The following is a 16647-nucleotide window of genomic DNA, read 5'->3' as shown; positions in this document are numbered from 1 at the left end:
TCAAAAAATTCCACCTCCCTAACATTCGGGGTCACCTTGCAGACCGCCATGTTTTTTTTTATTCGCCCAATGCCGGACGGAATTTTTTCACTTCTCCACGGTTTGAAGGAGTCGGTCTCCATCTCTCTTCTGTTGAATTGGTTGCCCGTGTGTGTGTGTGTGTTTGGGTGTGGTAAAGAAATATCGAGACTCGAGAAAAGAAAATGATTGGAGCCGATGGGATGGGAGAAGGGGCAAGGATTTTTCGGGAGATTGCAGTCTCTCCCTCTTGATTGCGTGGCACACTTGATTACAGAGTCCGGAGAGCGATCTCTCGAGTTTTTGAGTCGATGGGGGACGGATGGATTGATGGCTTCACATCCCGAATATATTTTTTCCCTCTCCTCCGCCTGACCGCCCTCCTCTCCCCAGTTCACCCCTTTTATTCCTCGCCTGTCTTCATCTTTGGCTCCCTCTTCACTCTGACGGGCCCAATATGCATGGAAGTCCAACCCTGCGGGCGAAAAGGCAGTCGAAGGGCGCGCGCACGTGAACGGGAGTGTAAGAAATGGCACCTAATGGGCCGAAAAAACCTATGTTATTGGGCGTGACCTACTGGAAAATCATTCATGAAGCGGGGAATGAATGTGTTTTTGTGGGACCCTAAACGGATTTATAGTCCCTTCAGCGAGTGGGAACGGTAGCAGGGCGTATTTATTCGGCGAGAAAATACTATAGCGTTTGATTTCTAATGATACAGTATGAATCTGGGACCATATAACGTACCTTTTGCGGGATGTTAGTCCTCGTTGTTTGGGTCAATAGGAATGAGGAAAGAATGGGTGCAGATTACTTAACGCAGCATGAAAGTGTAACAAAATATTCTAACCAAGGATAATACTAGGAAAATAATTGGAGGAAAATATTCCGTACGATGAGGATACTATCCTGGCATCGTTTTGTGACGTTAAGGCGGCTTTAGTCATAATAAGATTTTATTCCGTTACTGTCCGAATTCATTGAACTAGGTTTTTCAGTGCTCAGCTGCTAGGAAGGTGTCCGGTATCGAAGAATAAAGGGTTTGCTAGTCACTTAATCTGTATCATTTTCTTCATCTCTTTGTCCTCCAAATTTCTCAAATTGGTAGTATATGTCTAGCAAGTGTCTCATGGTGTTTGAACAAATTCATATGAGCGATGGTTTTCTCGTAACTAACATCGATAAACGTGATTTTTTTCTCGCACATGACGTCCACACATCTCTTTTCTCTTGATTAAATCTTTCGCCTCCGTATCTCATTTACGTGGTGCCTGTATGGTGGCTGATTTTATTTGTCAGAGGAGGGGACCATTTAGTTCCGTAATGCGTTATGAGCATCCAATTTTTAATTCCATTGGTAGCAGGGCTTTGAAGGGAGGCGCCTCCGGCGGTGTATTTTAATTAAAAATCTTGTCAAAGCTTGAAATCATTTGGATTCGCTCTTATCACGTTTCAGGTAGCTATTAAAGCATGTTTGAGTGTGGTAATTAATAAATTAAAAAGTTATTTTTTAAGGCCACCGGAAAAATTAGAACTCATTGCCTTTTTAATGAAATTTCACGATAGTGGTCTCCCGAAATCGGTATTCCCACGATAGGAATAAGTCCATCTCAATTAATTGTCACTCTTCACCTCTCGTTTAATGCTTTTTAGACCCATTTTCTGGCCTTGCTTGGTATAATTTTTCCTTTGTCTCGGGCGTTTTCCCACTTTCATTTAACCCCATTTCTTTTTTTTTCAACCATTTCACGCTTGCAAAATTTCTGGCTCATGTTCATGGAATAAACGAATTTCTCTCTTGAACACCGAATTAGACAAATTACTACGGTATCATGGTGTACGGGTTATAAGGTGTTAGAAATACCATAGGCTGATCTAAAATTACCCATTACCCAGACATTTTGAAAAGCGAACACTTCCACCCCAATTATTTCCCCCGCCATACGTCTATTGAGTAGACTTGTGGGAAAGTATATAAATGTATCCTGTCTATGGATATAGAAATTAGTTTGCAATCATATTGGCAGTGTACAGTAAGGATCGTAGCCTTCAGAGAATTTCAAAATTTTGAAATGACGTTTTTATGCCAAAGAAATATTGCTGACTCTAAAAAGATAAGAGGGAAAATCATAAGGTAACTTCGAAAGGAATTTTTACTCTTGAAAATAAGGCTCTAACTTCGAAACGATACGCGTATTAGCTGATACATGAATACAATAATTATTACGATGCGTATTATGTCTAATAGCATGAGAGTTGTACTCTACGACGCTAAAGCAAAAAGTTGAAAAGGATTGCTAAATATTAATATAAAAAAATACTGATCACCAATTACTTCACTTAAATTTATTTGCAGCTTCAATTGTTTAAAGAAGGTATGATGGTTAATTTCCACAGCTAAAGTTAAAACAAAATTCCTAAATATTGAGGAAAACGAAAAAAACCGATCGCCAGTCGCTTCACGGGAATGTATTCGCACCTTTGTATATTTAAAAAAAATTATAAGGGTTAATTTTCCGCACCAATTTCATGCACACAAAACTCGACCCGAGCTGACAAAAATGTACGTCCCCAATTTCCTGCCTTATACGTTATAGCTTTTCTCTCTCCCTTCCTGGATCTGCTATATGCCCTCATACCTACCTGCCTTGAGCCCATAGTTAGGCCTTAAAGGGGAAATATTTTTGTTTACCATCTTCGTCCCCAACATCGATTGAGTCAGGTCGAATTTAATTTCCTCTTCCAACTCTCTCTTCACCGCCTATCCTTCCCAACCTCCCTTCCTTGTCCATCATTTCGCCGAAGTCATCCCATTCCTCCTCCTCATCCTCCTCCACACCTTCCCTCCCCACTATCACCCTACACCACCTCTTCACATTCGGCTGAAAAAGAGGATTCTCCCTCTCTCTCCCCCTTGGAGTAATTATTCACGGCCGTTTGATTCCCTCGCCCTGCTCCACCACCTACCTGCCTTCCCCCTCAACCTCCTCTCTTCTTCCATGCTCATGTCCATGAGATATGCGAGGGCGTAATGATAGCCTTCCGTCCGAGTCCGGGGGACTTTTCGGCTCGAATATAATTGGTCTCTGCGGCACACGGCGGCGGTGGACTTCCAAGGACGCAAAGGAGGCTTCGAAACTATTCTCTCCTACCCACCCAAAGTCCGCTTTTTTTATAAAACCATCGTGCGCCCACAAAAATCTTCCACTTCTCCCCATTTATTTAATACCCCAACCATCATGCTCCTCCTCTCATCCATCCATTCCCCTCACTCCACGCTCCTATTCCATCCGGACCTTTCCCGATCTTTCGGTGTTGCTCCTCTATGAGAGAGGGAACATGTCAATAGGTTGAGGGGGCCTCCACCTTTCATTCTACAAACCCTTGAAAAATCTCATCGTTACTGCGTAAGGTTAGATAGAAAATGAGACTTTCTAGCCCCAACCTCGTCCAATAAAGACGAATTATTATTAGTAAGTATTGTCAGTATCGTCAGAGTGGGATAGAGATGGAAACATTAATGGAACGCTCGCGAAAAAATTGAAAGCATTTATTGTTATTGCATAAAAAAGAAGGTGGTAGGGCATACTTCATACATTAGTTTCATCAGGTAGTAAACGACCCTAGGAATTACACGAAATCATTGCCGGTATGCACGAGTATCGCTATGAGAAATGAAGAAGTTGGTAATGAACCACTTCTTTAATTCATAAACGCCACCATTTTAAACTTTGCATTGTTATTTTCAGGGGTAAAAACTTCGTAGTTTTACCCTTAAGAATAAGGCTTTAGCTTCTAAAGCATTCGTAGGTTTCCTGATATAGAAATACAGTAAATATTGCGACGTCGTTCCTGCCTATTAGCATGAGAATTGTACTCCACAACGCTACAGGTGAGCCTGCAATAGTTACAATAATTGTACACGAAATATAGGTCAATGATTTATTTTACGTGGCCTCACTAGCCGACGTGAGAAGTTAGTTTTTTTTATTTCCTGTATATTAGATTCTAAGTTAGTTTAATGAGGCATCGGTGTAACGTCGCCGGTGAAGAAGGGATTATTGAAGTAGTAGAGGAAAAATTGTTCTCCGAGAGGGTTATAATTACGCGTTCTTTTTATAAAATTCGTACATTTTTTGCGTTAGTTTACTGAGCCTTATTAAATAGTTAATGCCTAGCTAATAATTGAATTCATCGATGAATTATAGCAATTAGAATATCACTTAAGTATTGAAACAACCTAAATATACCTACTTCAGAGTCGATGCTGTTTGCCTATATTCAAATTAATCCCCAGTGTAACTTGTCCAAGTTAATTCCACTTAACTTGCGTCATGAATTTCTCTCGTAGTATTTCTCACTTTAAAAACCCGTCTTTTCTCGTTCAATTATCTCTTTACTCTTTGGAGTTGGCGTTATTGTGCCGGAAATTGCGGTCGGAAAATATCCCACTTGTTTAGCGAAGCGATGGGCAGCGAAGAGTGACCAGTCATCATTGGAAAACAAAAGTTTTGAGAACAATAAGGGACCACACATGAAGAAATTGCAGGCTGGGTAACAAACAGAAAATGCGAACACACGAGGCAGGCAAATATCATTCAACCAATAGTGTCACATTTTCATTATTTGCTAATATGTCTTTCCATTTCCTTTGTGCATAAAATGATTATCTGGCGATTATTTAAAATTCACAGCTACAGCGTACTAATCACGAACAATATGCCATATTAATTCTTTCTTTTTTCTATGTTAGTTTACTAGTCTTATTAAACAGTTAATGCCTAACCAAAAATTGAATTTAACGATGACTTATAGTAATTAGAGTATCGATTACCCATAAAAACAACCAAAAGCACCAAGTTGATATAAATATGCTCGGTTGCCACATAATAGATCAACAGCGGATGACCGGAAAAAATGTGCACAATTACAAAAGGGAATAATTATTTCTATTTCCAGTACAAATAGATAGACACTCATGGTACAATTATAATAAGTTGATTGATTCATACCTCCCTCCATGCCGGTATAATTCTATCCTACTCAATACCTACTTCACACAATCGTTACAGTCGCATCTCGGAGGTAAAGATATTTAAGCGAGATGCACAATGGCTTACTGACCGTATTAGTACCATACCTCAAAATTGCATGGCTTCCGAACAGAGCTGTAGCGCATTCCCCGCAAATATAAACGCCCATCCCTTGGAATGGATGGAGAGAAAGCAGGGAGCCGCCCCGCCGAACGGAGACTTGACATCTGACTCAGTCTGACGTCTCCCGGAGATCATTTAGCGAAACAATTTCCCTCCGCGCAGTTTTTCCCATTGTCGTGGAAGGTGAGGCGGCAAATTTACCCGCCTTTGCCACCGAGGGCGGGCAGGACGCCACGCCCTCTGCGAAAGGGAGCTCGACGTGGGTGGCAAAATACCTTTTAAGAGAGCGAGGAAGGGAGGGACAAGCATCGAGGGGGTTAGAAGTGCAGGTAGGTATAGCGAAAGCGGTTGCCGACGTACCGACTCATTGCGAAGACCCACGGGGCCTCGAACCCGGCCGCACGGAATGCCAGTCTGACACGCCATCTCATCCCACATCCTCAGTGCATTCTACACTTCCCGAGTCTGTCTTTCTGGTAGCTCCTCTGTCTGTCGACGCCTGCCCCCCCTGGAGAGACACACCACCTCCTCCTCCCCCCCTTCAGACCTCCCCCAGGTCCGCAAACAAGAAAAGGTTGTGTTCAAACAAGGGATTCTTTTTGTCGGCCTCCTGGTTCTTTTGTTCGTCGTTCCCATTACTCAACAGGTAAAAAGTAAATGCCCTCTCTTTCTCTGACGATATTGGAGGAGACATCGTGGAAGCGTGTTTAGGAGCGAGTTGTTTTTCCTCCAGTTCGATATGCGAGTCATGGTTTGAATTATACTAAACACGGAGAACCATGTCATTATAAATTTTCTTGTATACTTCACTATTACTTATACCACTACCTTTTTACATAACGTTTCGAATAGGTTTAGATGAGTCTTCAGACGTAATTTATGATGTATTTATCTTACTATTGTTACCTAGTTATCTAACAGAGGAAGTGATTAATTTTATAACGGACGCCAGAATAGGAGAAAAGGATGGGTAAAGATATTCATTTATCAGAGTGCTGTCCTGACTTTCAATAATTTTTTAAGTTTCCATCTTCTTACTAGTCTAATTTAAAGAGTCAATATTGGAATACCACAAAGTTATTGAATACTATTTCATTTTCTCGGAAGAATGATTTCTTAATGACTTATCATTATATCAACTTTGAGCATGGAGATTGACGAAAGACATTTTTTCGGAAACTTGACGAAATATTAGTGAAATATTTTTAACATCACAATGAAGAATTAATATCCGTACAACATTTTGTAAAAAAGACATTTTCTACGCTACTACAAATGAAAATGCAAAATTTTAGTTGGATTGTTGAGGTTGAGGAGGATACCTGGCTAAGAAGATCAAGCAAGCAGTGTTGTCTTTATGAAAACATTGGTCTATTTCCATATTGGGTATTTGTCTTTATGAAAACATTTGTCTATTCCCATACTTCTTTATTCCTACCGACACAGGATTCGGCGCATTATGCCACATAATAATGTTAAATATCAATTATTTCCACCTAATTATGCCGGAAACTGTATATTTTATCCAGTATATTTGCTGCAAAATCCAATTTACAAGGGACAAATTTATTAACTAAAGTTAAGCGAAATAAAAGGTTTTCTCGGCCCAATTCGAAGCATAAAGGACGACCACGAGGAAGTCCGCGACGATCCCCGATGAAAAAAAGTAATCATCATTAAAATGCATAACCCCGTAAGGGCTTACTTCATACCAAACTGAGCATAGATTAAAAGAAAGCTTACATAATAATTGGCGCAGCATAGTATGTTCCTCAGAACGGCTCTATTTATTGTAATAGACACAAACTACTATGAACGAAAGATATGAAAATGCGAAATTTGAGGTTGAGGAGGAGAACAAGCTAAGAAGACAAAGCAAGCAGTAGGATCGCAGCCAAATCCACGAGAGACAATAATATTCATTACAGTTTCTGCAATAAAAGCTTTTCTCGACCCCATTCGAAGCAAAAAGGCAAGCCACACGAAGTCCGCGACGATCCCCGATGATTGCTTCATTACCATCGACAAATCCTAAAAAGAGAGCTTCCCTTTGAATCGGACAGCCTCCCTCATCCACACACTATTCGATATATACCTACGGCAACGGTGTTCGGCCCAAGCCACTGCGCTATTACTTCTCCTCCCCCGTGACTGCATCGGACCTTTCGAGAGTCCTGCGATTGTTCCGGACCTCGCCGCTCGGGCGCTGCCGGCGCCCTCTCTCTCTCTCTCTCCTCCCGTGATGCTCTTTGTTCCTCGCCGCTTTCGGCGATAGCCTCCTCCCACCGCCATTGTCTTTACCTCCCCCCCCTACCTACACATCCCCCCTCACCATCGGGAAAATAATTCGCCAAGGCCGCTTCTATCTCTGAGGGAGACGAGTCGGGCGTTGAAATGAGCGAACATTCTGTTTGGAATTGGGCTTTCCGAAGATGAAAGGGACTCGGAAAGGGGGGTGGGGGCGGAGGCGATGAAAAATGTCCATTGCTGTAGCTGCTGCTGCTGCTCCCGATGACGTACGGAACCTATCTTCATACCACCCCTTCATTCCCATCCCCCTCAAATCCGAAAAAGGCCCCCCTACCAACCCCAGTTTGAACCATCCCACCGCCCTTACAACTTCTCCACCATCATCGTTGTGTATCGCCTCCGCTTCCCGCACTTCGCCGATGCCAAAGGGTATTCAGTGTGAGAGATAGACTCGCTACATGCTATAGAGACGGACGGATTCCTTCGTCAGTGGCTGTTATGGGTGGTCTCCCTCTACGCCAAAGCAGCTTGTCGATTATTACCGCGAGTCCGCGGGGGTACACCTAGTTGAATGCAGTTGTATTACATAGGGAAACACGAGCGCGGTGGGCTGTATCGTTCTGAGAAATGTAATTGAGTTGCTATTAAATACTCTCATTGCTCTCATTCTAAGAACATAAGTTCTGCTTTGCCTAAGATAACGACAAACGATGACTCTTTAAGAGTCGCTCTAATAATGTCCGCAGCCTCTAAAATTCCCAAGCGATGCTCATATTACCAAGAAATGGTGCCTTTATTACGAAATGAATAAGTGAGTCTCCTCAATAAATATAGAATTCCACTGATAGAACACTGAAATTAAGCTAGTGCCTATAGCTGAATATTTGGGGTACTTCACGCAATTATTTTTATCGATAAATGGTGTTCCTTTGAAAACATGAGGCCCTCTAAATTTTGGTATGTGATTTGAACTGATAGAAGTAGCTTCATGATGAATAATTTCGTTGATTGGATGAGTTTTATCATGGAAAACATACTTCAGCGGAATTAAAATTGTCTGTTGCGAAATACAATCAATAGCGTTCTCGTCTAAAAATTTAGCATAAGCCTTTAAAACCTAGGTTTCTTAATGTTGAAGTATACTCTTCTCTTCTCATCTATTTCTTCGAAAGTCTCACGCTCTGCCGTTTGAGGTAACAATGGCGATAAACTAAGCTGATCAAATTGGGTGCCATAGCCACCCGCGAGTAATAGATACCTGCCCTTTCGCATGATGCTATGGGCACCGCTACGCCTGGCCAGACTCGAAAGGAGATGGGACGGAATTTATTTGTCTGGCGGCTTGTTGTGCAGGCTCCGCTCGTGGGCAGAGATAAACGCAAATCGGAAATCGAACAATACACATACATTTCTCATTAAAGACAACAAAGCGATCGCTGGAATTATGTCCGTAGCCGACCGGGCAGGCGGGCGGGCTATCGTTTTGCCGCGGCGACGGCGCTAGCGCACACGGCGGCGTTTATCGGTGAAGCAGAGAGAGAGAGGGAGTAAGGGCCGCGCTTCGCGTTTCGGTAGCGAGGCCCAAAACCGCCGACGTAAATCACCGGCTGAAAGACGCAATGGGTGTTCCTCGTCGAGGATTACAGCCGGGCGTCACGCACAAGGGGGGGGGGGGCACCTGGTTCTCTCAGATGGTACCCCGGCGTACACGCCATTATCATACATAGGCGCACGATCACACGTTGGTATAACGAAAAACCTTAGTTTCTGGGTGTGTCTGCGAGTAACTACTAGCTAAGGTAGGAATAGGAGGTGTGCCAAAAGTATAAACGTTTATTATTTCTTCAGTACCCGAATGATCAACTTGCATACTCAAATTGACACTTTAGTGACATGTACCCCTGGAAAGTGCTTAATAATTAAAATAGTGCGTATTAAAAGGGAGCGATCATTATTGGACATAGGTTTTGTCTGCATTACAGATTAGTCACCATTCATTGATAAAATAACTCTCTTAGATAAGTAGGCAATGCATTAGTGCAAACTACGATGCAGTAAGCATAAAATACATTGAAATTGATAGTCGCGAAAGAATTAAAGCCTCATATACATTGAAACTATAATGAATTCATGGTTACACCAAAAAATACTGAGAACGTGAATGGGCAAAAAAATACCCTGGAACCAGGCATAGCTGTTCAATGGAATTCACTGCGAAACTTAAAGAACTTGGATGGTAATTAATTTCAATACACATATAATTCACGATTCTGTATCCAAATGATAATTCAGGTAATCGAGTGCCGATCAACAATAACGATCTGCAAACCCGAAGCGGAATCTCTGCGCTTTTTTTCAAAGAAAACCTGGGGTTCTCATCTCATTTTTATTACCATTCCCTCTCGCTCCCTTCCCATTCTCCCGCAATGATGTACGAGGAGCGTTACCGTGGTTTTTACTCTTTGCTGGAGAGGAGTAACAGCGCCGCTTGCTCCACGCCACTACCCTATGTCTCCCCCCCATTCGTCTTCCACGTTTTCCCGAGCGAGATAGAGAGAAAAAGGATTTTTCAGCCGCCATAAACTCAGGTGGCGTCCGCTCCCATTTTTCCGGCGGAGAAGTTGCGACCACGGGTTGCCCCATCTCTTTCTCTCTCTGCCGGAGCTTTTTCATGCCCGCAAAAAACATCGTCGTCGTTTTCGCGAAATAGCCCCACACGATTCTATTCCGTTCCACGCAGTCCTCTCTCTGCTCTAAGCGAGGGAGAGTTATGGCACAGCGCTCGAAAAGGAATTAATTGGAAGCTCAGGTGCACCATATCGTAGGAAAGGCTAGATTAACAATTAATACGCGTAATTTCGTCATTAATGTTACAATCATGGATTTTAACCAAGGTACGCTGCCCGTAATATCAGTATAATATTATAATCTCCTGTGTCTGGGTTTTAATTTTCTTTGGTCCAATTTCCTCGAGTCTTATATCGGGAATAACAACGTGAAAATTATCCTTTTATAATTCTTTCACATTCGGTTCGGCGTTTGGTGTTCCTTTCGAAACATGGTATATGTGGGTTTCTTTTCCGAAAATCAGGTTTATGAGGCTTAAATTCTTTTGCGACCATCAATGATCAATACTTTTGATGCTTACTGCATCATAGCTTGCACTAATTCTGTAAAATAGCTTACTTGTCTGAATTATGCAAGAGTTATATTGTCTTTCATACATGAATAGTGACAAATCTGTAATGCAACAATGCCCGATAACGACCTCTAGCTCTTAATCTGCATTATTTCAATTACTAAGCTCTTTCTTGGCGTACCTATCATTAATTTGTCAATTGTGAGACTTCATCCTTTTTCTTCGAAAATCGCAAGCTTTAAAACTTAACATTTTTACCTCCCCCAGAGAAATTATGTCAATGAGCCCGTCTTAATCCTATGCCTACGCTTCTAAGTTTTCAGATTATTGTATTTTCTCAAATTGGCCGCTTTCGACGCCAATAAAATTACCTAAGCTCCTTGTTTCCGACCTTAATTCATCCGAGAAAAAAACTCCACGCATCTTCGTGCCTAACCTGGAGTTAAGCAATATTAGCGATCATTCGACCAGACACTACTATGGCTTGAGGGATCCGACTAAAAAGCGTTGGAGAGGCGTCGTCGACCGAGGCAAAGCTCATTCCATGCAGGCAGCGGAGAGAGAAAGAGAAGGAGAGGGCGCTGGAAACGGGAAAGAGCTCCATCCCCCATAATTCCCTTTTTCTCATCTCGCCGACCGCTTTTTGTTTCTTTATTCCCGGAGCAAATATTTACTGCGCTTCTTCGGTGCGGCGAAGCGAAGTGGAAGAAGGAAAATGGGGAGATTGCGAGCTGGGCCGAGGAGAGAGGAAGGTTGGTGGGGGGGGGGGTTAGAGAAGAAATCGAAAAAAAGGCTCATTTTTCCATATTTTTCAGCGAGAAGAAAATGGGGAAGTGCGAGACGAAATATCCAAGTGGCAAGAATAGGAAAAGGGGATTAGGTGCGGTAAATTTCTTCTCTCCAGGGTACGATGTTTATAGATGCGATCTTTATTTCCGTGCGAAGTTGGGAAATCTCATTGCGTTGATTTCACGAATCGCAGCAATGGAATTTTAAATCCCGTTCCCTTAGCTTCAGAGATAGGTAGTTACATTTTTATGCTTATGTGTCGATCTCTTAATTATTTCTTCTTACTTAATTTGCTTAACTTTTATTTCCTATCTTCCATTCCACAAGATTTCTTTCAAGCGGACTTCTCTTAATATTTTTTCTTTCAGGGCATTTCAGAAAATTTCAATTACATTGTTGAAAGTAAAGTGCTAGTGGGATTTCACACGACCAATGAATGGACTAAGCTTCGGCCAAAGCGGGAATACGGATAATTCCACAGCAACCGAGTCCTCCTATATAATTTTCAATATATATTTATTCTAGCCGAGTATAAATATTCATAAGAGCTTTCCAGGTAACTCAAAATAAATAGCTTTAATTTTGGTTGATTCATGTTTATGTGTACAGGTACTAGAAAAAGAGCAAATGGTGTTTCGTTTACTTGAGACAGAATAACGTGAGGTGGGATATTGAGAAAGGGGATGAGACAGTTTCACTGTTGAAAAGGGGATGAATATTCTAGAAAAAAACGATAATTTTTATGTATTCCCAGTGGGTCGAGATGGGTCCCAAAAAAAGGGACTACCAAAATTATCGGGAAACGTATGAAAAACATGATTAGTTGGGGATTTTAAATTGGGGAGTAGGTATTGTTAAGTCGGGAAAGGTCGCTGGCTGGGAATCGGCTGGGGAATTATTGTTGGAGAGCTGGCCGTTGAAGTAAATGGCCTTATCGAGGTCAAGTGCTATCACCTAACCTTCCAAAAACGGTGAGGCTGAGTATTTTGGCCCAAAGTTTTTTCTTATGGTTCGTGGGACGTGACCGGCGTGGGAGGGGAAATTAGACACACCTGCGCCTTTCCGGAGAGTCGAGAGAGAGGTTTCTTCAACCCCTGTTGGCCATATTAGTATGTTACCTTCGTGTTCCTCCATTGAGGAAGGGAAATATCCCGAAATCTAAAGTTTTCTAACTAAAATTTATTTATATTAGCGGTTCCTTGAACTCATTAATGATGGCGATCTTAGAAAAATATTATCTATATTTTTGTTTGAAATATATTTTCGCTGGTGATTTAATGAAAATAAAAGAGCTAGGTTAATTTCGAAAACATGAAAATTACTATTATATTTATCATTTACTATAAAAATTACAATTTCTTTGTCTATTGCTTTAGTAGTGGATATATATATTCTACCAAACCTAAAATCGAAAAATTGAATGCACTGCTTAAATAAATTCAAATAACCGATCGAGTCACGTTAACCTGAATAACTTTAGTTGAGTGTTTCTTGAAAAGAAAAATATATTCTAGCGCTTTCTAATTTCAAAAAGTAAATTCAAAGTATACATAGGCTAGAGGCGGAAATGTAGGCTGAATTCTATACCCCATTTTCCATACCAAAATTACTTCTATCGGGGCACAATACATCCATTAAAAATATAGCCTTAACTGCATCTTTTTACTGGGTGCAAATGGCTGTTAGTTGACTCCGACGTTTCATCTCAAAATGATGATGCTCAATCATATGCGGAACAATGCCGAGAAATTTTCAACGATTTAATTAATTTAAGGGTTAAGAAGCCAGGGGATATAAGTGTTTTTTTTTCTAAACAGGGTTAGGTGCTGAAATTAGGCAAAGAAAATATGCAAGATCAACTTGATATTTGGTAGAGCATTAAGTTGGTTGTCCGCTCGATGCTTGCACAGAACAGAGACTCACTTTTATCCCTTTTCCATCAAGTTTTTGAATACTTTTTTCCACCAATTTCTTTCCCTAACTGTGTTTAGGAAAACATCCCTTGTATCCCTGGGCTTCTCACCCCTTCATTTAACTCTATTTAATTTTATCCTGTAATGAGGGATTTTCATTCTATTTTATGAAACAAGCCTGCGTTTGTATTTTTTACTCCACGTGCAAGATTCTGATGATTTCTTTTCCTCGTCCCCTTCCAGTGCTCTACCAGAAGCGCCTCAAGAAGGAGCGAAAGGCCAGGAGGAGGCTGCAGGACCAGTTGGAGCTGGAGATGAAGAGGCGGTCGCAGTGCGAGGAGGCGCTTAAGACGACGTCCGCCGACACCCTCCGCATGATCAACGGTGAGTCGTCCTCGCCGGTCGCGTCTTCCGCCTCCTCGACCACCTGCCCCACGCCACCCCCGCTGCCCCCGACCTCATCCTCCTCCGCCCCCACACCCACCACCCTGCAACTGTCGCACCACTCGCCGCAGATGGCTGCCGCGGCGCCCGCACCCGGCCTGCAGCCGCACCCGGGATGGATGCGGGCTCCGCTCTGCGGAAACTAAAAGGGTCTCCAGACGGGAAGAGGACCGAAGGCGGAGAGACTGTCACCGCTTCCTCCCTCCTCAACTCCCCAAAAAAAATCCATCCCCACTCTCACAAATCATGGACTATTTAATAGAGTTCTATCTCTAATCCTTATACCCTGCTGCGGCCCATGGTGGAAATAGCTCCGAGTTAGAGATGGAATGGAGTTTGGACGCAGGCGGTGCAGATTTGAGCAAGGCCGTAGTGATGAGCTTGGGAGTCGTCAAAGGGTTCAAAATCTACCCCAGAAATTGGGAGTTACAATATTGAGTGTACCCTCCACCTTCACATGAAGTTCCCCCCCCCCCCTGATATGCACCCCTTCTTCAAGGGATGCCCTCCCGCCGATGTAACCTTTCCTTGCTACGGCCAAGAACTTGTGGGAAGGTTGGAAAAGAGAGAAGTATCCGGATCAAATCAAGCTCTGCATTCTCTCTCTCTCTCCATTCCCTGATCATATCAAGAACTCATCACCACCCCATCCTTCCTCCAATGCTTGAACTCCACGCATCCACTCTACCAAGCCCGCCTGTGCCTCCTTGGAAAAAAAATTGCCCAGCGTGACAACAAATGACTGACGAATTGTGTGTGCCACTCTTTCCCCAAATCTCTCCACCTCCCTGCCCTCTATATTTTTTTCACGGAAAAAAATGTGTGACGTGACGGACGTGTGAGGATGACGTCGTGACAAGGGAGTGACTGAGGAGGAGACGAGAGAGTTGAAATGAAAAAAAAAGTGGAAATTTTTAATCAGATGCGTTAAGAAGAGACTTGCCATTAGCGCATGACCAGCGCAGTGCTGTTTTCCACTGAACTAGAAGGCCATCCATGTATCATAATTTATTTATCATTCGTATCTATCATGTTGAGTGAGCACGTTAAACTGAACATGAACAGTGATTTCTTTTATTTTTTAGACCGCGGTATTGAAAAAATGAATACCAGTATGTTTTTCAGAAGCATTGTAATAATTTTAATGTTTTAGTTTGAGTGCCATAGATATCATTATTGAACTGTTGTCGGAAAGTAGTCTTAACAAGAGTTTTTTCCTCTTCTGCATATTTAAATCATATTTACCATTATATATACGAGTGCTTTCATTTAAGTTATATGCTCTTCTACTGCGATCATCTACATTGAACATTAACTTTTCGCAAGGAAGTGTACCTAGTTTGTGTGAATAATTCGACATTTCAAGTAGATGAAGACCCCAGAACAATTTTGAACGGTGGTTGTCAATGTGTGTTCTTCAATTTTGTTGGAGCACTGGTGAATTTTTGATTGAGAGGTTTAATATATAATTAAAAAGTGAAAACTATAAATAATATATATCAATATTAATCAGTAAAAATTCTATCAGCCCTGTGACATAATCTTTTCATAGATTTATCAGGTAATCAGGCAGTAATGGAATTCCTAAGGCAACATTCTTTACGGTATGCCACTCACTTTTAAATTGTAAGACGTAGAAATGTTAAATCGTTAACAAGTTGCCTTCAAGATAGGAATCAATCGCCTGTTTTACGTCATTTGTTGCTCTAGTTTAAAACATAAGTTTATCTAAATGTTCGTAGAAATGTGTATAGCTACAATGCAGTAGGTTGATTGTCCTGTCATGAAATGAATAGGCACCTCAATTGATTAGTGATTTACTAAGGTGACCTTTTAATCGGATGTTGATTTCTGTAATTACTATAAGTAACATTTTGTGTATAGAATTGATAACAGTTCTAGATTCACTAAAGGCTCCAGTTGGTGAACAACAGATCGAAAGTATCAAATGATGCTAAGGTCTTCACGCCCATAACAATGCGGGCAAAAATTTAACAAATGTTATTTACATCAAAGTTGTCGTAATTTTGGGAGTTCAGTGTTTCCATAGAATCCTCTAAACTGTGTCAAATTGTTTTCACTTAGTGTGTAGTTTTTAAAGATCGTAATTATATTGTATGGCGATTGGAGTGCGCCTTTATTCAAAATAAAGTATTTTTAGCAAAGTCCGGAGCGGTCTTTGTTAAAAACTAAAGCCCACCGTGTTTTTATTTTTTACCTGAACATGTAATAAATTATTGATAACATAACTGAATAGATTACTATTTCCGCCAGTTGTTTACCGCAACCCAGGAAAGCTTCCAAAATTAACTGATAAAATGTTTTTTTCATCCCTAATGACTTTCAAAGTTAATGCAACAATGGCAAGGAAAGTAAAAAGTGTAAAGAGTATGCCATTGGTACCAAATTGCCCAAATTAATCTTTGATTGAAATGATTTCTTTCATAAAATAAAAAATAACTCAAATATGCTTCCATTTTCCCCCTGATGGTTGAAATACAGAGCAAAGACACGAATGGTTGGAACAAATTTACTCTACTGCAGGCTCTTAATTGAACGATAACCATTTCCACCACAGCATGCACGATAGAAGTCTTATATTATCTAAACATAAATCAAAGCAAATAAAAATTCCTACGCTACATGTAGAAACATAATGAGAAATAATTATTGAAAAAATCCTTACCTTATAAAAAAACTTATCTCTGGTTTAGACGATTTCAGGGAATTACTGTCATAAGGCAGAGGATAAAGCGGGCTTTCTCATTTCATTGCATTCTTGAATTTCAGTAAATCCCGCAAACATCACTACTAAAATAATAGAAAAGCTATCGATTAAATAAAATTATAAATAGAAGGAAATAACAAATGAAACTTGTGGGTCGACACAAAAAAATGTATCTTATAGTAATGCATTGAAGGTGGATATCTTGAATCC

General features: G+C 41.2%; 1 protein-coding gene across 1 annotated transcript in view; it reads left to right on the top strand.

Moving 5' to 3' along the window:
* Positions 1-16647, top strand: part of LOC124158166 (transcriptional regulator ovo) — a 773475-nt gene that overhangs the window by 694655 nt on the left and 62173 nt on the right. Inside the window, exon 10 of the mRNA XM_046533350.1 lies at positions 13509-13649. Within this exon, the coding sequence (XP_046389306.1) occupies positions 13509-13649 (141 nt within the window). The remainder of the gene's footprint in view (positions 1-13508; positions 13650-16647) is intronic.

The sequence above is a fragment of the Ischnura elegans genome, chromosome 4 (genome assembly GCF_921293095.1).
Source record: "Ischnura elegans chromosome 4, ioIscEleg1.1, whole genome shotgun sequence".
Lineage (NCBI taxonomy): Eukaryota > Metazoa > Arthropoda > Insecta > Odonata > Coenagrionidae > Ischnura > Ischnura elegans.
The sequence above is the reverse complement of the archived record's forward strand: the minus strand, read 5'-3'. Positions and strand labels throughout refer to the sequence as shown.